The sequence below is a fragment of the Ictalurus furcatus genome, chromosome 22, assembly GCF_023375685.1.
Source record: "Ictalurus furcatus strain D&B chromosome 22, Billie_1.0, whole genome shotgun sequence".
Taxonomy (NCBI): domain Eukaryota; kingdom Metazoa; phylum Chordata; class Actinopteri; order Siluriformes; family Ictaluridae; genus Ictalurus; species Ictalurus furcatus.
Genome location: NC_071276.1, coordinates 11,053,393 through 11,077,478, shown reverse-complemented (window position 1 = coordinate 11,077,478; position 24,086 = coordinate 11,053,393). Strand labels below are relative to the sequence as shown.

General features: G+C 38.7%; 3 protein-coding genes across 5 annotated transcripts in view; 2 read left to right on the top strand and 1 right to left on the bottom strand.

Annotated features, from left to right (window-relative positions):
• The window catches only part of rasa1a (RAS p21 protein activator (GTPase activating protein) 1a), a 34,135-nt gene extending 22,022 nt beyond the window's left edge, over positions 1-12,113 (top strand). Inside the window, exons 5-25 of one of the 2 annotated variants that reach the window (XM_053654009.1) lie at positions 359-476; positions 646-677; positions 1,359-1,411; positions 1,771-1,918; positions 2,849-2,927; positions 3,012-3,138; positions 3,329-3,485; positions 3,604-3,691; positions 3,771-3,851; positions 4,822-4,979; positions 5,101-5,177; positions 5,456-5,628; positions 5,799-5,958; positions 6,121-6,263; positions 8,682-8,797; positions 8,893-8,979; positions 9,080-9,147; positions 9,968-10,056; positions 10,148-10,225; positions 10,903-11,037; positions 11,415-12,113. In XM_053654009.1, coding sequence (XP_053509984.1) covers positions 359-476; positions 646-677; positions 1,359-1,411; positions 1,771-1,918; positions 2,849-2,927; positions 3,012-3,138; positions 3,329-3,485; positions 3,604-3,691; positions 3,771-3,851; positions 4,822-4,979; positions 5,101-5,177; positions 5,456-5,628; positions 5,799-5,958; positions 6,121-6,263; positions 8,682-8,797; positions 8,893-8,979; positions 9,080-9,147; positions 9,968-10,056; positions 10,148-10,225; positions 10,903-11,037; positions 11,415-11,498 — 2,251 coding nt within the window. In that variant the 3' untranslated portion in view covers positions 11,499-12,113. Of the gene's footprint in view, positions 1-358; positions 477-645; positions 678-1,358; positions 1,412-1,767; positions 1,919-2,848; positions 2,928-3,011; positions 3,139-3,328; positions 3,486-3,603; positions 3,692-3,770; positions 3,852-4,821; positions 4,980-5,100; positions 5,178-5,455; positions 5,629-5,798; positions 5,959-6,120; positions 6,264-8,681; positions 8,798-8,892; positions 8,980-9,079; positions 9,148-9,967; positions 10,057-10,147; positions 10,226-10,902; positions 11,038-11,414 lie in introns of both variants that reach the window. The other variant, XM_053654008.1, reaches the window with a different exon arrangement.
• Positions 12,114-12,432: 319 nt separating this feature from the next.
• ccnh (cyclin H) lies at positions 12,433-20,005 on the bottom strand. Of its 2 annotated transcripts, XM_053654011.1 has the most exons (10): positions 19,683-20,005; positions 18,493-18,620; positions 17,887-18,009; positions 17,543-17,616; positions 16,179-16,389; positions 15,152-15,315; positions 14,594-14,664; positions 14,383-14,491; positions 12,763-12,826; positions 12,433-12,670 (listed from the first exon to the last, which is right to left on the bottom strand). In XM_053654011.1, exons 2-10 carry the CDS (start codon positions 18,607-18,609, stop codon positions 12,638-12,640), a joined length of 966 nt encoding a protein of 321 aa, XP_053509986.1. In that variant the 5' UTR covers positions 18,610-18,620; positions 19,683-20,005; the 3' UTR covers positions 12,433-12,637. The 2 variants fall into 2 exon arrangements, with proteins under 2 accessions (XP_053509986.1, XP_053509985.1); XM_053654010.1 differs by having other exon boundaries at positions 12,433-12,826.
• A 37-nt stretch (positions 20,006-20,042) lies between these two features.
• LOC128625578 (major centromere autoantigen B) lies at positions 20,043-23,540 on the top strand. The gene has a single exon (XM_053654013.1). The coding sequence runs from the start codon at positions 20,224-20,226 to the stop codon at positions 21,022-21,024; it is 801 nt and encodes a 266-aa protein (XP_053509988.1). The 5' UTR covers positions 20,043-20,223; the 3' UTR covers positions 21,025-23,540.
• Positions 23,541-24,086: the final 546 nt, after the last annotated feature.

Here is a 24,086-nt window from a genome sequence, read left to right as displayed (position 1 = left end):
AGCAAATGAATCACAAGATGGATTTTTATAATAAATATTGCATGTGTATGTATGTATGCATATATTTGTGTGTGTGTGTGTGTGTGTATATATAATAATAATTTATCATTTTTCTTATGACACTTGTTCAGTGACCTTTACAGACATCAAGCAAGACGTTGTTTAACCTAAAAGTAGGAAAGTCCTGTATGAATGTGTGTGGGGGTTTTGGATTAGTTTTTTGTTCTTTCTTTTTCCTTTTTCGGCCCAGTGGGAAACGGACTTGTGTATTTGATTAGTCAATTGTTGACGCCCATCACTAGTTCAGATTGTCTGTTGTGGTCCTTTATGAATTTACCCGTGTGTTTGTGTGTGTTAGTTTCCTCAAAGGAGACATGTTTATTGTTCACAATGAACATGAAGATGGCTGGATGTGGGTGACCAATGTCAGAACGGAGGAACAGGGCCTTATAGTGGATGATCTTGTGGAGGAGGTGGTGAGTGCCTGTCTCTCTCTCCCTCCTCTAACAATACTCTGAAGAGTTGTCTCATATTATCCTCTTTTCCCTGATTGTAAGAGCTCTTAGAAAGACTAGGTCACTCTCTTTAGTACTGTTGTCTTCCGAAGTGGTACTTACTCTGATTAATGGCTGACTTTGTTTGCAGGGACGAGAGGAGGATCCCCATGAGGGTAAAATGTAAGCCACCCCTGTGTTTTATCTTGTTTCGTATTGGGAGGAGGCTACAGAATGTATGTGATGAAACCACAGTGTAACAGTTTATTTAGGGAAGCAGCCTAACCGATTGTTTTAGGGAAAATGATTAACACCAGTGGCCTACTTATACAATATAGTTAGCTTTTGTGAAGAGGCCACTTTGTTTTAATTAATTACCTTCTCTGCCTTACTCTTAGCTCAGGCTTTTACAAAGCCGATGTGAAGTGTGCTGAAGAGAAAACATTTAAGACTTTTAACCAGCATCAGGTTTTCTACACTGAGGGGAAATGGTAGAAAATAATGCTAATTAGTTTTTGAAAAATCTCCATCAAATAAGAAATTGTTTTTTCTGGTTCGGATTAGATTTTGATTAGGTGACAGAGTGAGATTTAGGTTAAAGAGACATTCAGAAGAAGTATATTGAATGCTTTGTTAAATATGCATGTTTACATGAGACATGCAGCCATAGGCCATAAATCTGACCAGACAATGTAAACTGATTCGAACAGACTGGCAGGAGCCAATGATCATTTCCTTTAGTTCAAATGTGTCACGAACTGAGTAATCTACCTTGATGCAGTACTGACTCACATGCACTAATGCTGCTTTTGCCATGGTTGCATGGTTTATTCATTCCTGTTCATGCTCTCTCTGTCTTTGTAGCTGGTACCATGGGAAAATAAGCAAACAAGAGGCATACAATCTGTTGATGACAGGTATATAATTTGATATTGATGCACACATGCAGTCGATTTCCTGTACAGTTGTATAGAAGTATAAACTTTCATCAATATTTCTTACATGCTGCAGAATACTCTGGTCAGTTTGGATGAAGTTGAAAAATGAAGCTTTAAATATAAAGCATTATATTCATAGCTGTATGCTCAGAAATGGCATCATCTTAATAAAAATGATCTCCTGCAGAAAGTGGGGGAAATTGTGAACTTTACCGTAACCTTATTCCATTGCAGCATGACGTTAGCTTTTGTCTGTGGTGTTTGCCTCTTAACTGTTTATATAGCATTATGAGGACTGCTTATATGGAAAATTGTGCTTTCATCTCCCCCACTAGCAGGCCAGGTGTGCAGCTTTCTTGTGCGGCCGTCGGACAGCACACCAGGAGACTACTCGCTTTTCTTCCGCACTAATGAGATCATCCAAAGGTTCAAGATCTGCCCCACCCCCAACAACCAGTACGTGATGGGTGGCAGGTATTACAACAGGTATGTCTGGAGTCAAAGGCTTTAAAGTGCAGTGGCAATGCCTGAGGGCAGACAGTTACCCCTGTATTCTCTGACATTACTGGGAGCCCCTGTTCATTCATATTTAATGCCTTGCCTAACAGGCAGCACACCAGAGCTCTGCAGGAGATAGGGATAAATGCAGTCTTTACCTGTTTGTCACCCATCTTTTAATGGGCTGCTGCTCTAGGAACAGATTTGACTTTTTTTGTCTATTTGTGTAAGTGTATTTATTTCGATCAGAAACTGGTTGAAGGTTTCATGCGGTAAATTTCTCTACTGAGAATTGTGACGTAGAGAAAACCAGTAACTTGTAAGTACTGAAAAGTAATAATGTGCAATAACAACAACGGCCAATTATAGAACTAATAATGAAATACGTTACACACTGTCACTCTTTAATACCAGAGTGGAGCAACCGAATAAGAGGGTCTGGTTCTATTGTTTTAATATAATCCATTCAAATGTAGTAATAGTTCTAGCTATCTGCAAAATAGTACATTCCACACTGTATTTGCTACAGCTGCTGACAAAAGAGGCACGTAAATGAACAGGTTTGGCATTAGCAGAAGAAATGTTCTGCAGAATATATTACCTGTTCTGGTCAAGCTAGAAGAAATGGAGAAATAATGCATTACATTTATAGCTATGTACTGTGCATGCTCAAAAATTGTCATTATAACTATAAAATATATTGTATGAATGTTGCAAATTTCCTCTTGTTGAACTTTGAGACGTGAATGTACATCTCCATGATGAATAGCAAGAATCGTACTTCAGTGCAGTGTGTTCTGTCCAAGTGAAAGTAACCTTCAGTACTCCTTTATGTTCATGTAGTAGACCTATTTACTGTAATCAGTAATATACCATGCAGATGGTCTTTAATAATGTTTTTAAATTGCTTTTTGGCAGTGTTGATGATATCATTGAGCATTACAGAAAAGAGCAGATTGTAGAAGGCTATAACTTGAAAGATCCAGTTTCAAATCAGGTAAGTGAAATTTCAATAGCAATAATATAACTACATATTATTTTGAATCTTTATTTTAATATCACTTTTTGTTCTTTTTTTAAGCAACAAGAGCAAGTACTCTGTAACGCTGTCGATGAGAATCGAGAAATTTACAAAACTATTCGGCGAAAAACAAAAGATGCTTTCTACAAAAACATTGTCAAGAAAGGATACCTCCTGATTAACAAAGGTACTGAATGACATGTTAATTATCTTAGCGATGGAAATGTAGAAACTGTGTGTAACATATTCGATATATTAAAGCAGCTCAGTGCAAGGCTGTAGAAAAGATATGCAAGGCTGTTATACCGATCTTACATGCCTGCATTGGTAGATGTGTGTTTTACATCATTGATATCAATACATGATTGTTTACTTAGGCAAAGGAAAGCGCTGGAAGAATCTGTACTTCATCCTGGAGGGCAATGACGCTCAACTTATCTACTTTGAGAGCGAGAAACGAGCCACCAAACCCAAAGGGCTGATTGACCTCAGTGTGTCCTCAGTGTACTGTGTGCATGACAGTCTGTTTGGCAGGTAACCAGCGTGTGTTGTCTCATAGCACAATTTACAAAAAGCTGGATGAACTATAGAGAGCAGTCATTTAAATCATCGGGCCAGGCAGAACATGACGGTATCATTTGCTCTTTTGCAGGCCAAACTGTTTCCAGATAGTGATTCAGCACTTTAGTGAAGAGCAGTGCATTTTCTACTTTGCGGGAGACACACCTGAGCAGGCCCAGGTATGTGTAAACACCACAGCTGTTCGGTTTGTCCCTGACATTAGTGTTGACTCTAAAGCACTCTTTTGAAAACTCGCAGGACTGGATGAAATGCCTACAAACCTTCTGCAGTAACTTAAGGAAGCCTACACAGGCCACTTCCAACAAGCGTCTACGTCAGGTAACACACTGCTACCAGGGCCCTGATACACCAAGCTGACTGTTAGTGATGATGGCACTACTTGCCATTTGCCAGCACCTATCACTAATAATTGCTCTTCATAATAACCTCTCTCCTATAGAGCAATTATTAGAAATTATAGGCTTACTCTTTTAAGAATTCCCAGCACATCACTGTAAATAAGTACCTAGTCCACAGGATGATGGGTAACTTTCCTGTTTAAAGAGTAAAATTGATCTTAACAAGTCAGAATAAAGTATTCAGAGTGTCCCAAAAGTCTCCATACGTAGGGGACTGTTTGCCAGCACCATGTCGGTTGTGCCTTCGTCAGTGGATGTTTGTGGACGTCCACTTTTCAACACATCCAGTCTTTTTGAATTTGTTAATACGTTTGTCACCAGACTTGTGTGTGATGTGCTCACCATGTTTCCTGTTAAAGTCCATCGCAAACTTGCGACAGCTTCCCGATGCAGCCATGAGAATGATTTCATTACTTCTTTTGTCAAAGGCATTATTATCTGGAATACACTGATGCAAAATATAGCATGAATATTAGGTAGAAACAACAAATGTTCCATGCAGAAATATGCAAATTTTTATTTCCTTCTGCACACTGCCAGTGTAGAAGGTAACTTTAACATATCAACATATCAATTTTACATCAGACCACTGTGGTTGAACCTGTGGGGAGCAGCCTAGCCAATCAGTACAGGAGAAGAGAAACCATAGCTAACAAACCTAGGAGCACAAAATATCTTATTTTTCAATATATGCTGTAGTTACCTGTATTTTGCATAAAATTGCCAGACAGGCCTGGTAGGCTGTCAGTCAGCCAGCAATGGTGCTCACTGCTCATTTGACAGCAGTTTGTTTTGTCATGGCCCTTATACCTCAGAGCTGTTCACTAATGATATTATTAACTTCACCGATATAACTATTAAATACATTTATTTGAATCCTTCTATCTCAGGTGAGCAGCTTAGTGCTTTATGTGGAAGAGGCCCACAAACTTCCCATCAAACATTTCACAAACCCATACTGCAACATCTACTTGAATAGCGTGCATGTAGCCAGGACTCACCCGAGAGACGGTCAGAACCCAGTCTTCACAGAGGAGTTCATCTTTGAGTGAGTAGACATGTATTTTCTATTTAATATTTAATACTGAATGCTTTAACCTACAGCCTTAACTGATAGGTCACTGAATGATGCATTCATTAAGAAGTAATTTCTTTTTGCTTTCTGTCAGTGACCTATCCAGTGAAATCAACCGGTTTGAAATCAGCCTAAGCAACAAAACTAAGAAGAGCAAAGAAAGTGATATTTGTAAGTATACTTTCATTATTATTATTATTATTATTATTATTATTAATTAAAACCATCTGTATTCAGTAGAAAATTAAAATAAATGACACATGTTGATTAAAAACAGTTCAGTTGCCTGGATAATACACCAAACAGTGTATAAAGCAGTATAGCTGCATTTGGTACCGTTTTAGACATGCTTCTCTTTCTTTGTACTCTGGCACCCTCTGCTGTCCACATGAATGGAACTGAAGGATTTGATATGATTTAAAACACCATGCATGTGCATGTTTGCGCAGTGTTCATGCGTTGCCTTCTGAGCCGGTTGCAGAGGGGCCAGATGATTGACGAGTGGTTCCCGTTGAGCTCTCACGTGCCTCTGAAGGGAATTGAGCCGGGCTCCTTGCGTGTGCGAGCACGCTATTCCATGGAGAAAATCATGCCAGAGGAAGAGTATAACGAATTCAAAGAAGTAAGAATCTCAGACATGAGTTTTAAAGAATTTGTTTGCCATACATGTAATTAGATTGCACTGATTCTGCACAACACGTGCTTCAGATTTGCATGCATTTGATTTTTTTGTTCACGGTCTCATTCGTTATTGTGGTTTTCACTTAACCCCCCTGTTGGTATTCTTCTCAGGTGATTCTACAAAGAGATTTCCATGTGATCTATGCGCTGGCTCATGTATGTGGGCAGGACCGCACCCTACTGGCCAGCATCCTGCTCAGGATCTTCAGACACGAGAAAGCTGAGGCTCCACTACTCAGGACTCTAAATGACAGAGAGATTAACATGGAAGGTAAAGTTTTTCTGACCATTTTCTTTACTATATATGCAAACATTTACCCATTAACACCTTAACTTTATCTGAGCAAACAAGTCAGCCTTAAAAGTCAGTGTTTCAGTGTTTGTAACGAATGAAGTGAGAACCTTGACTTTTGTATGTGATATTTTTCTCCAGATGAAGCCACCACTCTGTTCCGTGCCACCACACTGGCCAGCACACTGATGGAGCAGTACATGAAGGCTACAGCCACGCCCTTCGTCCATCATGCCCTCAAAGACACCATTCTTAAGATTATGGAGAGCAAGCAGTCCTGCGAGGTTTGTCACATGTTTTAGTATGGCCCTTTTAGTGTTTTATTTCTGGTGTAAGTAGTAGTACTTTAACTGTGAAAGGTGTGTGTAACTTCTACTATGGTTGTCAGAATTAATTTCACAAAGACTATTCAAACTTTTATAACATATGTGAAGTTGAAGCGATCCAAGATTTCATATTATATTTTAGCCATGCTAATGCAATACTGTTGAAACACATTTCAAAACCAAATGCCCCTGGAATTATAGGGAAAGGATTCTGATTAAATGCATGTCATTTGTGGCATGCTTTCATTTTTATTTATTTATTTTTTTATTTTATTTTTTTTTTTACATTTGATTAATTATGCGTAAATTTTCTAATTAAATGTAAAACATGAATAAAGTATACTAAAAAGCATAAGGCTCTGGGTTACTGATCAGCAGGTCGGGTGTTCAAGCCCCAGCATCACCAAGTTGCCATTGTTGGGCCCTTGAGCAAGGCCCTTAACCTTATCTACTCCAGAGGCCCTGTATCATAGAAGTACACCACATGGAAATTGTTGGCTGTTTGGACATATTTAAACAAGCAAACATTTTATCCTCTTTGAAACAGTTAATAAAGGTGATACACTCTATGAAATGACACAAAATCGACATTTTGTTGTAATTTTCACCATTTAAATGAACAAAAAACAGATCAGTCACATGGGGAAAAAGTAAGTACACACCTTCAAATCCATAAACTTGGAATCAGGTGTTCAAGATTTCAGTTTGAAACGGGCAGTAAGCCGACATCAGAGACTGGTGGACAAGAGTGTACTTAGTTTTTCCACAGAAGAATATCACATCTGTTGATATTTCTGTTGAATAAATGATTGAGTGAGCTCATTTTGATTGTGGTTTTGTTCAAGAGTATCAACTTTTAATAATAGGCACTGTTTCAATGATCCAATGTTTGTCCAAATATGTCAAAGAAAGACAATAATTTCCATGGGGTGTCCCATGTCTTTTTTCACATGACTGTATATGTGACAAATAATGTGGCTTCTTCTTCTAAGTAGGGATGTCACAAGAACCGATACTTCGGTACCAAGTCGGTACCAATATTCTTAAAACGTGACAGTACTTGTTTTTCTGCAGTACCGTTGGTACCGTTTCTAATGAATGTACTGAGGTTGCAATTCTTCCGGAACTGAAGGGGGCAGCAAATATGCACAAGTGTTTTAGTCGGTCCAGAAGTGGTGAAGGAGAAGAAGAAGAATGCCTACAAGCACACGGGAAAAACTACAGAAGATTAGCTTAGCTTAACAAGTTTAGCGGTTGCCGGTGTGCAAACGATGCTATCGTTCATTTCAAACAAAGCGAGGAAACACTTGGAATTTGGCGAAGCACCTGAAAGACGGGCCTATATTATGTTTGTTTGAGGCAGCTGGCATTGTGGCCATGGAACCAGCTAATGTTATGCTCCATGTAATGTTAGCGATAGCCTGTTATTTGTTAACAACGCTAACACATTGCAGTGTTATAAAATACCTCCGAATGGGCCACCGTGCATCGCCATTCAGCCCATGTCCTGTCAGCTAAATGTAGCCTAATGTCACTAATAATTATTCAAACGTTCATGTTTTTAATAAATCTTTTTGGCCTGCGACCATAGCAGTGAATTTAAACTAATGCTTGCATTCAGAGTATAAGGGGGGTGTGTGTGTGTGCGCGCGCATGTGCATTAAGGAGTGCACCTTAGCACTTTTTATTAGTCATTGTCAGACAGTGTTTGATAACTAAAATATCCCTCTCTCTCTTTTTGCCAGTATCAGCCAGAGGAGGATGTCCTCCAGGAGTTTTTAATTTTATTTTTTTTAAAAAAGGCCTTTTCTTTTTTTAAACCACACTGTGGTATCGACTTTGGTATTGAGTATCGTGTACTTTTGGTGGTATCGGTACTGACTACTAGATTTTTGGTATCGTGACATCCCTACTTCTAAGTAGCTGAAACTCATCAGGCGTTATTTGAGTTAGTATTTTTGTAGGTGATTTTGGCTATATAGTTCACTATTTGGCTTGTAGATTTCCATTGTACGCTCTGTAGTGAGCATTTTAAGCTATTTGTCATTCAGTCTTACTGTGTGTTTAGAACAGGCATTAATAAATTGAGGACCGATATTTAAAAATTATTATTCTGTTTGCTTTAAACTGACACACTGCCAGTGCATAAAAACATTTTAATAATAAATAATTAAAAATACAAATGCAGTTTTTAGGATACTTAAGGTATTTCTTTTATCCTTTTTGTGCAATTTGACAACCTTTGTGATGAACATGAGTGACTACCTTTTTTATTTATTTTTTTAAATATAGATCTGCAATCACTAAATAAGTTTATTGATCCACTAGTCAGAATGTTACTCCTATTTTGACTATTTCTTGCTTTCTGCATTAAAGCTGAACCCATCTAAACTGGAGAAGAATGAGGATGTAAATCTGAACCTGACCAACCTGCTCACCATCCTCTCTGAGCTAGTTGAGAAGATCTTCATGGCTGCTGAGATCTTGCCTCCGTAAGCAGACTAACACTCGAAGCTTATGTGCTGATCTGATTTATATGTTGTTTAAATCTTTGGCACTTATAGACTCATTCCTTTTATATTGTTAGAACTTTGAGGTTTATATACGGGTGCTTGCAGAAGTCTGTGCAGCAGAAATGGCCCACTAACACTACAATGCGGACCAGAGTTGTGAGGTAGTCCACCACGACCTGTTTTTTTCTGTATGTGCAGCACGTCTCAGGTGTATAGGTCTGTGTTTCAGCTGACGAAGTGCTTGCTTGTGTCTGTGTGCAGTGGTTTTGTCTTCCTGCGATTGATCTGCCCTGCCATTCTCAACCCCAGGATGTTCAACATCATCTCGGGTGAGTACACAGCTTACATAAAAGCTACCGCTTAAAGACACAGGATGTCAGGTTCTTGAATTTGCCCACAGTGGTAAAAATAAAATGAAATGCTACTGCAACCTATCTGTGAAAATCTTTTTTTTTTTAATGTGGGTTGTGCTGCGATCTTCCACCACTGAGCAGATTACTTTCACAACTCCGAGGGCCAAGTCAGTACGCATTCAGAATGAATTTACGGCTGCATTCCAAACCACATACTAAGTAGTATATCGATTAATATCTGTTACTTTCTCATCTTATAAACACCAGTCACTTAGCTGCTACTGTGAGTTCTGTAGGTAAAAAAAAAAAAGTCACTGTATAATAAACAAATTCTACATTGAGGATAAATCAGATGATCATTCAATAGATTCCCACCAAATTAGAGAACAAATAACTGCATTAAAACTGTTCAACAGATTATTTCACTCTCTGACTCGCATTTGGTTTCCTCTCTCTCTCTCTCTCTCTCTCTCTCTCTCGTGGCTGCTGGTTCAAAATAGCCACACTTATTTTGTGTCTAAATTTGGTTGTAATGTCTTTAGACTTATGAGCTAGTGCATGTGTGCAATTATTCTGAAAATTCTGACCCAACACTCCTGAACCGTGATTATTACTATTTGAGTTGTCATGGTGACTCGCATCATCTCAGGAACATCATATTACAGAGTACATTTTGTACCCTGACGGTTTTAAGGATGTTAGAACATGAAGGCCAAGTGGCTACTCTGTTTATTTGGAGACACTAATTAGATGGAGTAATAAGGACAGTTAACATAGTTAATGACTTTCTTCACAGATCCTCCTTCTCCGACTGCAGTCAGAACACTCACTCTTGTGGCCAAGTCAGTCCAGAATCTGGCCAATCTGGTGGAGTTTGGGGCCAAGGTTTGTTTTGCTATACATATGTGCATTGTTTCATGTTTACTGACATCGGAATTAAAGGGCTGGTTATGTGGTTGTCCTGTTTATGGTCTAGGAGCCCTACATGGAAGGAGTGAATCCATTCATCAAGAATAATAAACAACGCATGATCATGTTTCTGGATGAGTTGGGGGTGAGTTGTGTCAAATTTTGAACACAAAACTTGTTCTCCATACCGAACAAAACTACACCATACACTAAAGGATTTTTACTAATGAATCTCCACTGTATGTATAATACACGCCAATGTAACACTTAAAACGTGGTCAAGTTGGGACAAAGTGCTACAAGAAAGGAAAATAGGACAAGGTCTATTAGTGTGAAGGTGAAAACATTGTATAAAATCAGACTGAGAAATGTCTGTAAGGAACTCCATTTGCATTTTCCTGTTTCTTCCTTCATTTACAGCTTAATGTTTTCCTTAAGCTAAAAAAAGTGCAGCTTTCACCTTGGTCAAAGCTGGTGGGCTTAATAAGCCCAAAGATACACTTGCTGTTTACTAACAAGTAATATAACAGCACTCCTCCTTGTGTGAAGTTTCTAAAGTGAAGGGACAATTTTTTTTTTCCAGAATCAAGTGAAAAATTAGGACTCTACATTACAAATTATTATGCATCTTGATTACTTTGGAATTGAACATTTTTATTTCAACTGCTTAAGTGAAGATGGGAATAATTAAATGCTGCATAGCAAATGTGTTTTGTTTTTTTGTTTTTTTTAACTGCAAACTGTATTTTCAATTAACCCTACTAACTAAGCCTTAGTAATTAAAATTTTGAAGCTGTAGTGTTTTCTTCCTGGTTTCTCCAGAATGTCCCTGACTTGCCTGATGCTCCAGAGCACTTTAGGACTGATCTGTCTCGAGACCTTGCTGCCCTGCACGAGATCTGTTCTGCTCACTCAGATGAACTCCGCACGTTGAGCAACGAGAGAGGAGCACAGCAGGTGTGTGTAGCTAAAAACACTCATTCATAATGAGCAAACAGAACTGATAGAGCAGCTCCCCTCTCTGTGTATGATGTTAGGTGCATACATATTATCGTAAAAGAGTGGGGGTATAACCCCGGTGTCCTGGTGAAATTCTCCCCTAATAATCCCCATCTCTGAATTGGCTACATCACTTTCTCCTCTCCACCAATAGCTGGTGTCTGATGGGCGTTCTGGTGCACTATGGCTGCCGTCTATCGTATGCTGACTGTAGTCACCTGATGATGGATGCTACACACTAGTGGTGGTTGAGGAGATCGCCTCCATACTATGTAAAGCGCTATAAATGTAACTTTAAAAATATACATATGTTCTCCAACTCTCTCTGTCTGCAGCATGTGCTGAAAAAGCTGCTGGCCATCACAGAGCTCCTCCAGCAGAAACAGGTGCAATACGCCATGTCCAACAGCAACAGGTAGTTCCATTTCCTGCTCTCTGTCTGTCACTCCATCTGTCTCCGTCTCCATGGAGTAGCCAGTGGGATCCCAGCATGCTCCACCTTCATCACCATGGCAACCTCTATCCCTGACTATTTAGCCACTTCCCCTTCCCTTTCTTTTCCGCCATGCCAAGATAACTATGCAACTACAGCAGTGAAACAAAAAGCCTGGGGCCTGAGTCCCACACTGACAACTTTTAAGCTATTCCCACAGCAACTTCAAGTTTGACTGTGCCCCATAATATGGGTACTTTTTTTGGTTTGTTTTTGCTTTTTCTTCAACCTAAATGGGTCCCAGTAGTGACCCATAAAGCTCAGTGTACCATTGAACAGCCATTGCCAAAGCGTTTTTGTCTGCTTGATAAGAAACTCAAATGACAAGAGGCTGCAGCGACATCTATAACTGGATTATGAGCTATAATGCTTTTTATACTGTAATTTGTTACTGATTTACAAGGTCATGAATATGCAAAATTGTGCTCAAACTAGTGTTCTCTTTTTTTTTTTCCTCCATTTACTTATGATTGTGGTGTAGGCAGGATTTTTAAAGAGAGTATGATTATTTTATATCAGAACAATAAATTCTCTTGCTGGAGTCTTGAGTATATAATTTGCGTTATCTCCCCTGCTTCTATTTGTTATTTTTGATTTGGTCCACTCTTCCCTGAGATTAATCCTAAGCCTGACTTGTCCTCAAGGCAAGGAGAAATGAGATGTTTACAGTAGTTAAAATTTACAATAGTACAGACTGTATAAGGAATGCATGCACTTATTAAAACTTTATAAAGTACTGACTGATTCAGACTGGAGTGTGAAGTGATTAAATAGAGTGCAAAGGAACCTTCATTCCTGATGAATGTCTTTCTCTGCCTTTTTTTTTTTTGGTATAATCTACAACCATAAACAATGGAGTACAAAAATGTTATTTTATTGTCAGTAAATAAGGCCGTACAACTAGAGCAGACAAATATTGCCTAGGTATTTACAAAATAGCATAAAGTAGTGGTCTGTGGCCAAAGCAGAAAGCACTGGCTTCAACTTCCCTCCTCGCAGAAGGTGCGAAGTGAATCTGTACGTTTAAGGAATGTGTATTCACAAATAGAAGACGTACTAATAATGCTACAAAAGATCCAGGTCTTCATCTGTCCACTCCTACAAAGTGATAAAGCTTTATTAGATTCTCTGTGATGGAAAAGATAAACAGTTGTTCAAAAGGGACTGACAGAAGCAAAGGAGTCGCTTACCTCTTCAGTAACAAGAGGCTTTTTCACCACGTGGTCATCATCTTCATAGCCATGCTTCCTTTTCCTGGAAAACATGGCCAGAATACATCCTTCAGAAAAACTTATCAAAATGCCCTAGTGATGTAGTTTAGCTTTACATCATGTCTATACATCTGAGCATGCAAGTACATTCCTTCCTCAGTATCCTCCATGTGTAGGTTTAGACTCATGTCCATGAATCACGTAGATTTATTTAGCTGACAACCATCTCTTCAGGACAAGGTACGTAGTAAAAGATTTCAAACTTTTGATCTGTATTCATGTATATTCACAGTATAAGGAACAAAAATGATGCAGGAAATAATTCTAATGGAGAAGCTTAACAAAAACAATCACTTCATCCCTGATATTTTCAGTAATCTTCAGTCCTATGTTGCCTTGACATTTCTTTATTTTACAGACCTGAATGTACCATCATGGCTGCTACAATTCAGGTGCTCTGAAGAACATCCACTTCACACAAGTTTATAATGAAGACATTTCCATTATTGAGGAGGCAGGGTACAGTCTACTTTTTCTTCTTTTTTAAACCTCAACCAGGCCAAAATGCTTTAGGGACTCTATTCAGGAGCTTTGTGGAACTACGTTATTTTCCAGCCTCCACGGGTGATTTTTTTTTTTTTTCTTCAGCAAGCTCTTAAATACGCTGAGCTCTGGAAATTCAGCCAGGGAACAAGCACCTGAACTACAAGCCTTAAGAAACCTGCACTTAAAAGCCACTGTGTAAACCTCTTCCTACATGTTGTCCTGATAGAGAGCGCTGATCCTATCGTACCTCCTCCTGAGCGGCTTTCCTCGATGAAATGCAGCTGCACCTCCAGCTTTTTATCTCCAAACCAGGCATCTGTGTGATGGACGAGCGGTTTGCTGAGACGGATGAAACTTCCGAAAAGGACAGATAGCGAGGTTGTTGTTCCGCTGTGCATGTGTTTACATTTGATAAACTGCCCCTACATTTCTACACCTAATCTGGATCGCATCACATTCTGTCGCTGTCGTCCCAAAGGAATGCAATACTGACTGGGTGTGATACGACGACACCGACACCCAGTGTTAACCAGTTCATGGACCCTATTTAATCAAAAGTAGAGCATTTGATTTATGCAAGAAATGACATTAATTTACGTTTTGTAACACCTCTGTATGCTTCCTGACATCTTGTTTGTAAATATTGTGATGATAAAAGGTTTAGAAACAGCTTTGCCAATGAGTCAAATCATTTGTGATTTGTCTAGTATGATTTGTACTCTTGAGAAAATTAACTTCTGCCACGTACATAAGCTAGCCACGTACTTACCTCCACAAACTTGATTTCATTATATACCAAAATGTTCTTTGATTAAGGATACTGTAGTTTAGCTGTGATGGGACCTTAGAAACAGCATGACACTGATTTATTACGTCTCCCTTGAATTTCTGAAAACTGATGGGTTTTTTTTTTTTTTTTTAATTTTTCTACTTGATGAACAAAGCTACTTTTGTATCTAGGATACAAGAGACAAAGTGACTGACCAGGCTGAATAAAACTGTTTGTATTATGTTGCAGGCTTCATGTTTGACATTGTCGTGTGCTGTACTCACAAACTTGTGTTGCTGTTGAACTCGGTGTGGATCCTTTCCAGTTTCTGTTTGCAAACGTTTACGTCGTTGGATTTGGGAAGCTCATATTCTTTGAGGAGAGTAGTGATTCCTAAAATAGCACAAGACCATCCCAGACGTCATAACTTTTTATATTAGATACGTTTACAAGTTGGCCTGTAAGCAATTTCAAGAAAGCCATGAGAATCCTTACGCCTCATTGCATCGTACATCTTGGAAAGTGTCTCCTTTTCATCTTTTAACCCCATGCATTCAGTAAGATACCTAAGTAAGCAGCAGAGTATTTCTTTCAGATGAGGGACAAACATGAACTCCATCACACTGATTAATTTTCTGCATGCATACTTGTACATACATACCGATTACAATAAAAGCAGTTTGGCTGACACGATCGGTTCCAACTGAACATAAACTCCTGAAGCTGAAGGTCATTCTATTAAAAATGTAGTTTTTTTCCCCCCACAATGATATTCTACTCCATCTTATGTTCATGGGTATGAACCCATAGAGGCTCTTGTATGTTGCAGTGTGATTCTGGATGTCCACTAGATTGTTATCAGAAACTCATGGTATATGCAAAATACAGTACGAGTTTAAAATGAACAGGTTTGCCTTTAACAATTCTCATTGGGCAACATTATCATTATGGCTATTTTTACCTCTAGCATACACTATATCATTTTAAAGCGTGATTCCCCTACTCTAAAAGCATGAGCTGTCAAAAATACAGGCCGTGTTTGTTAGAACCCACGTCTCCATGTTGAGTCCTGCTCGTGCTGCACTGTTAAGGACGGCGGTGAGGGCAATCTGGGACGGAGAGAACAAAAGGCCTGCGTCCGTCATTGCTGCTCTGTTCAGGAAGTCTTCTGCACTTTTTCTCAACATCTCTGGGTTCTCCAACAGTGGATACCTTGTCTGGGGGAGAAGAAAGAAAAAAAAAAGAGAGACATTCACACAATACACGATGGGCATCACAATAATTAAATCTGACAAATGACAAAAAAAAACAAGATACTTGTCATATAATAATAAGGTTAATCATTTTAAAAACACTTGATACCAGTGTCATGTCAAACACACAAATCTTGTGACATTATTATATTGCCATGATATCAAACCTTACTTCAATGTCACTGTAACTATTATCAGCTCCAAACTAAAAGTTTTTCCCCCCTAGAACTATCCTAAAAATCCACAGCTATCCAAAATATTATTCATACTGTTTGTTACTGATGCATTTATTCCTCAATTTAATCTCTTGTGCTGCCAGAACACCATTTGCTTTTGGATTATGTTGACTAAACTTTTAAAAAAAAAAAAAAAAAGGTCTGGACAGTTGACCTTGTCTTTGCATGTTGTAACAGTATAACTTCCCTTCACTGAAAGTGAGAGGCCCAAACAGGGCTTCCAGCATCACCATGCCCCTGTGCACAAAGCGGGCTCCATGAAAACATGGTTTGCCAAAGTTGGAGTGGAAGAATTATGAAATCAAGAGACTTGACCTCAACCCCCACTGAACACCTTTGGGATTCATTTGGAACGGTGACTACGTGCCAGGCCTCCTCACCTGACATCAGTGCCTGACCTCGCTAATGCTCTTTTGGCTGAATGAACACAATTCCCACAAAATCTAGTGGAAAGCCTTCCCAGAAGAGTGGAGGTGATTATAACAGCAAAGGGGGACTAAATCTGTAAATGCCTGGACCCTAGCAGCAAGTGTTGAACCAGACCCACTGACATTTCCACTCCACTGTAAAATATTCTAACCCACATCTTACCTTCAGGTCTATGAGAAAGCCTTCGAGTGGCCGATACGGGTTGTGTATCACCAGGTGAAAGTTCAGCTGCTGGATGAGGAGCAGCTCGTACTCCAGGATCTGCTCCAGAGCTCTCTCCTGTGCTGCTGGATTTTCCTGAAGATTCCCCACAAACTGAGTGCTGGAGACGTTAAATTCGTCCACCTTACAGGACAGGTACGCACACGTCAACCTAGAGGAGCCAGGAGATAAGCAGAGTGACTCAAAATCCACAGATTTGATACTATAAACTGCAGTCTGTTATAAAACCTTGCAATGCTCAAAACTCTTAGAAGAAATGCAGAGCAAGATAAAACAAGAAACGAACTCTAGTGTCTGTTGCTTTGACATTGCAAACTACAGTCAACTCCAGAATTACTGGCACCCTTTACTCATGACTGTATAAAATAAACATTATAGAAAATAATTAAGCTTTTCTAAATAAATAAAGATATGGCTTATTTATTATCTAACAAAAATATTCTCTCAAACATTTATATACTGCAATGGGAATGTAGTAAAAAATACTTTCACCACAAAATACTACTTATAATCAATGGAAAAAATATTCTCAGTCTTAATTTCTTTCCTGTATTGTTGTCTTTGACCATTTATAGGGTATAATTTCTTTTAGGCTATGCATCTCATCACCCACTATAAAATGTAGTACACTGTTGATGTGTCGGAGGATTGAGATTGGATTCTCCTAAGTAACAACTTTTTTACCCCAAAACCTGGTTGCCTCTGTGAGGAGGTTAACACTTGGCTGCAAATGGATCTTTCAACCTAAACCCCAAATAGATTCAAGTCACAATAGAAATGGTTTGAAGTCTGAGGATAAAAACATTCTGCATGAGGAAGTGGTCCAACATCCTCTACAAGTCTCTTCATTGTTGTTAGGCAGGAAGTCATTCAGATCAGTTATTTTCTTCAACAAATAATAAATGCAGGGGTGCCAATAGTTTTAAATACCAGGTTTTTGGACATGTACATGTTTAAGCTCAATATACATCATCCACTGCCCAACAATTCTGTACTAGTGTCTTTTAAGCAGGAGTTTTGGCCAGAATAATATTATTGTGTTTGTAAATTTATTGTGCTCGTAACATTCGTTAGCATGTCACATACTAAACTGTCACTATTTCAGCTTGTTTTTGTATTCAGGTTTTTTGTTATTGGATGAAACACAGTGATATGTTAATTAATGACTTAATACCTTCATGAATATTTGTTCAGTTCTGAAATTTAAATTTGTGCACATCCATGTCTAAACAGATTATATGGCCATCAGATAGATCTGTATAATGTGTATGGCTTGGTGTACATTGATTTGTTTTAATACTTACATTATTGTCCTTGGGTGGTACTCCATTAATGAGTTGTTTAAATAAAATCTTCGGAAATACATACAAGCCGTGCCCTAAAATGGAAAAATCCCATTTTTAAAATTCATGAATTTAATTGGCAAGTCCTAAACAAATAATCAAACACCGACCCTAATCATGTGCCCTCATTCCCATGACTAAACTACTAATATTATTAGTAAATCTGTACATATTTGAGTAAATCAGTGTGGTGGTTGAGCAATGAGAGAAGACAGAAGATAATACAGGAGAAACTGTCTAAATCAGCAGGACTCTTACAGAAACTGTATGATGGTGACAGAGTGTGATGCAGCTTTAATAATTACCACTACAGATTTGGGCATTGCAGGTTTGAACACTGTGCAGAAGTCAAGCAATCTCTTCTCATAGTGTCTAAAGAGCACTTTCTCTTCATGGGGATCAAGAAACATGGACTCGCTTATTCCAGGCTGTTAGAAGCAAAGAAAATAGGCAAACTGTAAAAACAATACATTAAACAATACACTCTATTAAAGTGACACGAGATTATATATATACACATGAGGTAATATTAACTGGCTATTCTTCCTTCCTTTGCGTTTATTAAAGTCGCCATGTAATCAAAACTGACGTTTTGTGGCTTTTGGTATGAATATGTTAGCCTTAAGGTTATCTCAAAGCTAGTGTGTTCCAAAACAATGACAAAATTCACATTTACAAGATATATATATTCAGAATTTACATCTCTCTCTACCACCATATACATTATATTTTTTTTATTAATTAGATGCCATATTGTACCCACAGATCTGATGTATGAATCTAAAAGTTTTCAGTCATTTGGGAAAGTTTAATAATGGTAAGTCAAGGCAACTGGCTGCAGTCTAAAAGAACTTTGTCCTGTTATGTGGAAATAGAACTACAAGACCAAATAAACTCAACCTCCCCCCTACCTTTCGGAGACTTAGGGCTTTCGCACGAAACTTCTGATTAGCCTCAAGTCTTAAATTTTCCAAGTTGGCCTCTTTATTGAAAGTCCAGTATTTCTTCTGGGAGCTGTTGTGGTACATGGCTGCGGTTGCTGAAAAGTATAAAACAGGATTTCTTTGATTAGAGCATGGATGATCGTTCGTGCTAATGCTTTCAGTTCCAGTGAGTAGCGCATTCAATTGCTGGGTATTATTTCTTCCCCCCCCCCCAATTACATCAGTTCAGCCTCATTTATAGATACCATATCTTGTAGACTATAGAAATGTGCAAGTAGTTACTAGCACTACTAGTAGTAGGCTACTAGCAGCATCTGTGCAGCAAAGTGGTCCCAGTACGATTACCTTATTATTTCTACAGTGCAAAAATTCACATCCCTCTTATAGTTTCTAGGTGATGAAATGAAAAATGTTCCTATATGTTAGTTTATCTACAAAACCAAATTCCATGTTCACTGAAATCTAACAGGGTCTGAATATCACAGACACAGAGTTAACACTTATCTGTAAAAGGTTTGCACACACAGTTTAAAGAGATCAGAATGAGAATACCTAAAACTCAAGGTGAAGAGACATTCAGAATTGAAGGTCATTCAATTCAGTGTTAGAATTCAGAAATATAACTTTTTCACTGTTAATATCTTAACACAGAGCTCTCTCTCTCTCACACACACACACACACACACACACACACACACACACACACAATATATATATATATATATATATATATATATATATATATATATATATATATATATAAACAAACATGTTGCTTGTAGTAATGGAAAATAATAATAATAATAATAATAATAATAATAATAATAATAATAACTATAAAAAAATAAATAAACAAACATCTGAGAGACCCAACATGTATTTATCTGCTTTAATACACCTGATCCAGATATTTATGTAATTAACAGGCCCTTGTTGAGTTTGTATGTATATTAGGTCGAGGAATACGCCAGGAATACTGCCTGCATCCCAAATGCCTTCTTTCTATCTATATAACTGCACTCCATGGCGTATCTAATGTATTTACTAGGGAACCATTTGTAATTTAACTATTGTGTGCATATTGCCTGATAAACCAATCAGTATCTGTGAAACTGTGTCTCTGTTAAAGTGTAACACGCTAGTAAACAAAATCTCACCTCTGAGAAAAACGTCGAGTTTCTGAAAAAAATAACCTCTTGTACTTGATCGGTTCTGTTACAAAAAGAAATGTATTTAATTTCCACTGCACACCACAACCCCACGGACCATTTAACTTCTTCGTCAACTGAGTACAACGTTAGTTATGCACATATATACTGCCACCTAGCGTGTCGTTTGCGGTGTCAAATAAAGCGTAAAACAACAAAATATCAGAGGGAAAGGCATATGACAAAAAAATAGAATATATATTTCATAAACGAGCCACCTACAAATAAACAAAGTTATTATCGAAAACAAAAAAAACACGTATAAATCATGCGGTTTTTAAGTTGTTGAGAAATGTCGCGTGAAATCTACGTCATAACAGGGGCTCTACTTGCGCTAAAATCCCGCCTCCTGCACTAGAATTGGTTAGTAGTTTGTTGACCCCAGAGCCGTGATTGGTTAGTAGTAGTACGCGATGAACACCCGGCCAATCGTAGCTCAGGAAAGGATGCTGGAAAAACAAACCGCGCGGTCGCATGAGGTTCAGGCAACATGGCTGCGCTGAAAAGAAGATTCACAATAGACGATAAACGGAGGATTCTTGAGCTGTATGACCAGCTTCCTCGGATGAGCCAAAGAAAGGCAGCAAAACGACTGAACATCGCTCCATCTATGCTTTGGACGATCCTCCATAACAGGAACTGCATAATAAAAGGCGAGATCATTAAACGTGAAAAGAATAAGTGGGTGGGCTGCGGCAGGTCGCCGAGACTCGAGGCGAATATCTGGAAATGGATCGATCACTGTAGGCAGAGCGGAGCCCCTGTAACTGATCTGATGATTCACCGGAAATCAATGGACATTGCGGCGCGTATGGGTATAGTTAGTTTCAGGCCGAGCCCGAGGTGGTACAGCGGCTTTAAGAAACGAGAGGCACTCGTGCGCGAGAGGTATCGCATCTATCCGGAACTGGATCTAAACAATCATCCAGATCAGCTCGGATCTCCCAACGTACCGTGCTCTGCTTCTCCACCTGCTGATGTAGAGACTCCGCAGGAACACAGCGTGCACGAAACCCAAGAAGAAAATGTTACAGTTCGCGAGCCAGAACAGGACAAACAACTTCCGGTCCAAAGCAGCCCCACGGTCCTGGTCGGCAAAGTGAACGGCGACATGCAGACAGTCACTGTGCCCTCACTGCTCCAAATGCAGGACGCTATGAAGACTTTAGCCACGGGCTTGTTATATCGAGGCTTTTGCGACTTTAATCTCCTCCATCAATTTGAGAAAGAAGTTGCAAACGTTGTGAAGAGATCAATGGCCCAAGGCTGCCATGATAGTTTTGTAGCCTGAGTGCTGAGTCCGTTCCCTACAAATCTAGTGTGCATTGTTTATACTCAGTGCCTTAGATGGCGTATTATCTGAGCACTATCCTGTTGAAGTGCATTGTGGGATTACACTAACACACTGGATATACTTCAGTGATTTTGGACAAGACGGAGAGACTTAACAAATATTGCACTATACAGTTAATAGGGTTTGGAAACCTGTCGGAGTTGACTGACAGTGTTGGCACCAGTGGCGTTAGTTTGGAGTTCACGTATTAATTAGTCGACCTAGTTTGGCTGCTTAAGCTGTCTCTAATGAGTTTTCCAAATATATGCTGTTGTTTACAGTGATGGAAAATTAAATGCCTACTTTATGATGTATTTTATGGCTAATGTTTCAAACATCAGAGGCACACTGCTACCAAAAAGCCTATATTAGGTGGATTTCTCTTTTCCTTCTTTCTATTTTTCTTTTTCTTTTTTTTTCTTTCTTTTTTGTTTTGTTTAGGACTGCATTCCATGGACAAAATCTCACTCTGCTGTTATATAGCTATATCCTGTGATTGCATTATGCCTTGCAGTCTATTAAAACACACTTGTCAGTCCTTGATGTGATGCAGTGAAATATTGGCCTGCTTTTCTTATCCTGTAGACATTCCCTGGTCCTGTCTTTCACATCATAGTGTTTTCACACCAGATCCATTTAACCAGCTGATTAACAACCTTTCCTGGTTTGAACTGGGTTTTTTAGAGAAGGGAAAACCCTAAAATGTGCAGGAAACAGGGTTGGGAACTTGACTCTAGAGCAGTGTGTATATAATTGATTAGAAGTCTTTTTTTTTTTTTTCTTCAAAATGCAACTTTTCAAATGAGCTATTATAGTGAGGTCCAGGAGCCATTGACTGTGGTTTGGAAAAGAAAATTATGTAGGCATTCAGCATCAAATTTGATCATACATGTATGTGTAGACTGACTTTTCCTTCTTTGCAAGTTTAGTCAGCAGTTTGTTATTACTGTCCCTTTTTTTTTTTTTTTTTTTTTAAGTCAGGTTTGGAGTAACTGCAGCATGTCCCAGAAGTCTCTATACACAGAGGTATATGTTTGCCAGCACCACGTCAGTTGCGTCTTCATCAGCAGATGTTCATGGACGTCCACTTCTCGGTCGGTCCGCAACACTTCCAGTCTTTTTGAAATTGTTATAAGTTTGACAGCAGTGTCGTGTGTGAGAGATGTTTGCCATGTTTCCTGTTAAAGTCCATCACAACCTTGAGATAGCTTCCCGATCCAGCCATGAGAATGATTTCAATACGTTCTCCTTTTGTCAAAGGCATTCTTAAAGCCTATCTGAAAAATATATATAATATAAACTAAGTATGAAAAAACAAAGCACTGGAAGACATTTTGCTAAAAAGTGTTCATTTCCCCTTATGTATGGAGACTTTTTTTGGATACCCTGTACTTTGTTCTTTACCAGATATCTTACTTTCTTTTCTGTGCAGAAATATAGAAACACTTTACCCAATCAGCTGTAGGACTTTTTTATTTTTATTTTTTATAAAGCTTTCTCTTATGTGGCCACATGGGGGCACTGCTTTTCATGTATTTTTCCCCCTCCTTATGACATGGAAAGTGACATAAACATGTTTAAAAACTATGCAGTGTTAGTAGCAGTGAAAAATTTTCTACTATGATCCATTTTAATTCACATACTTTTATTTGTATATTCAAACCCTTTTTGTATGAATTTAGCAAAAAGGCAAAAAAAAAAAGTTGCATTTGAAAGCTTTACTTGTACATATTAAGCTACACTGTCTTTAAAATAGGGCCACAGTATTGACAATACACCAAATTCCTACACATTGTCTGATAAGCTTTCATGCACTCCCACTTTATTACAGCAAAGCATGACTACAGATTGTTCAGACCGCCTGAATGTCTGGGATTTGCTGGGGCGCGCTGTGGTAATCAGAGATTGCTCAGCGTACAGTGGAAATTCGTGGGATTTGATGTATTGCAGTAGTTATAACAAGGGATGCTTTAAGCGCAATGTTTTCTCCAAGATCAAACTCATATCGTGGCCTTTTTTTTTTTAAGTCTCATATTGCACACAGTGGAGGTTTCGGGTGTATATTTAAATCCTTCATATACTGTAACGATGTTAAGCCACTATGCAGGATAATGTTTTTGAAATGCAGGTAGAAATGAATTTTCACACAGCATAAAGGATGCATTAAAGACATTAAAGATCTTCTATGATTAGAGTTAATTAAAATAAAAAATCTGAAATAGGAAAAAAAAAAGTGAGCATATGCAATGTTGAAAAGACAATAAACCCTGACTGCTAGGAGCTGCATGTTGATTCTATCTGCAACAAGACAGAAGAATTACCAACCCCCCATTTGAGTAGCTCTGTGTAGCCTAATTTGCATAAACATGAGTAATTTATGAATAATAAATGCACCCCTATTCGGCGTGATCCATTAATTTGCATATCACCATGCCACTACAGTTATTTTTTTCTGTGTGCTGTGCTATCATGAAGCACTAAGAACCTGCCTTTAACAGAATCAAACAGAAGGACTGAAAAGGTGAGTATTTAAAGCTATTTTCCTTCTTTCCATCCCTCTTCATTTTTTTCCCCCCTCTTAAATTATACCATTTGTGAGCGTTTCAATTTGCAGTGTTGTATTATTCCGGGTAGACGGGTGTGTAGGTTTTGCAGGCTTGTCAGTCTGTACAGTTCCTAGGATGCATATGTGCTCCATTGCATAAACATGAACTCATGCTGCATTATTGATGAGATCCTGGCTCAGCTGTATGGATAGCCAAGAAGGTGTCCGGACAGACAGAATGATGGCTTTGGTTTATTATTTGCCCGTGTCTCGCCCTGAGATTCTTCAATGAGGGTGTCAGATGCGTTATTTTCTGGATCCAGGGTGCTTCAGCTGTAGCTCTGTGTTAGAAGCGACCTTTGATGAGTGGCTTCCCCACCAGGAAAGCGTGCTCGGACACAGCAATTGCTGATGGATAGCGTTTACCTCCTGCCACCTTATGTGGTCGCTCCTTTCCAGATCCATGCGAGGTCAT

What these genes read in the sequence shown, in the direction of transcription:
- ccnh (XM_053654010.1), bottom strand. Translation starts at nt 18,609, where the DNA reads ATGTACCACAACAGCTCCCAGAAGAAATACTGGACTTTCAATAAAGAG. An exon ending in GCAGGACTCAACATGGAGAC is followed by an intron (nt 14,665 to 15,151) that starts GTGGGTTCTAAC and finishes CTGCTTACTTAG; the next exon opens with GTATCTTACTGAATGCATGG. An exon ending in TTCAACAGCAACACAAGTTT is followed by an intron (nt 12,827 to 14,382) that starts GTGAGTACAGCA and finishes CATGTTTTCCAG; the next exon opens with GAAAAGGAAGCATGGCTATG.
- LOC128625578 (XM_053654013.1), top strand. Translation starts at nt 20,224, where the DNA reads ATGGCTGCGCTGAAAAGAAGATTCACAATAGACGATAAACGGAGGATT.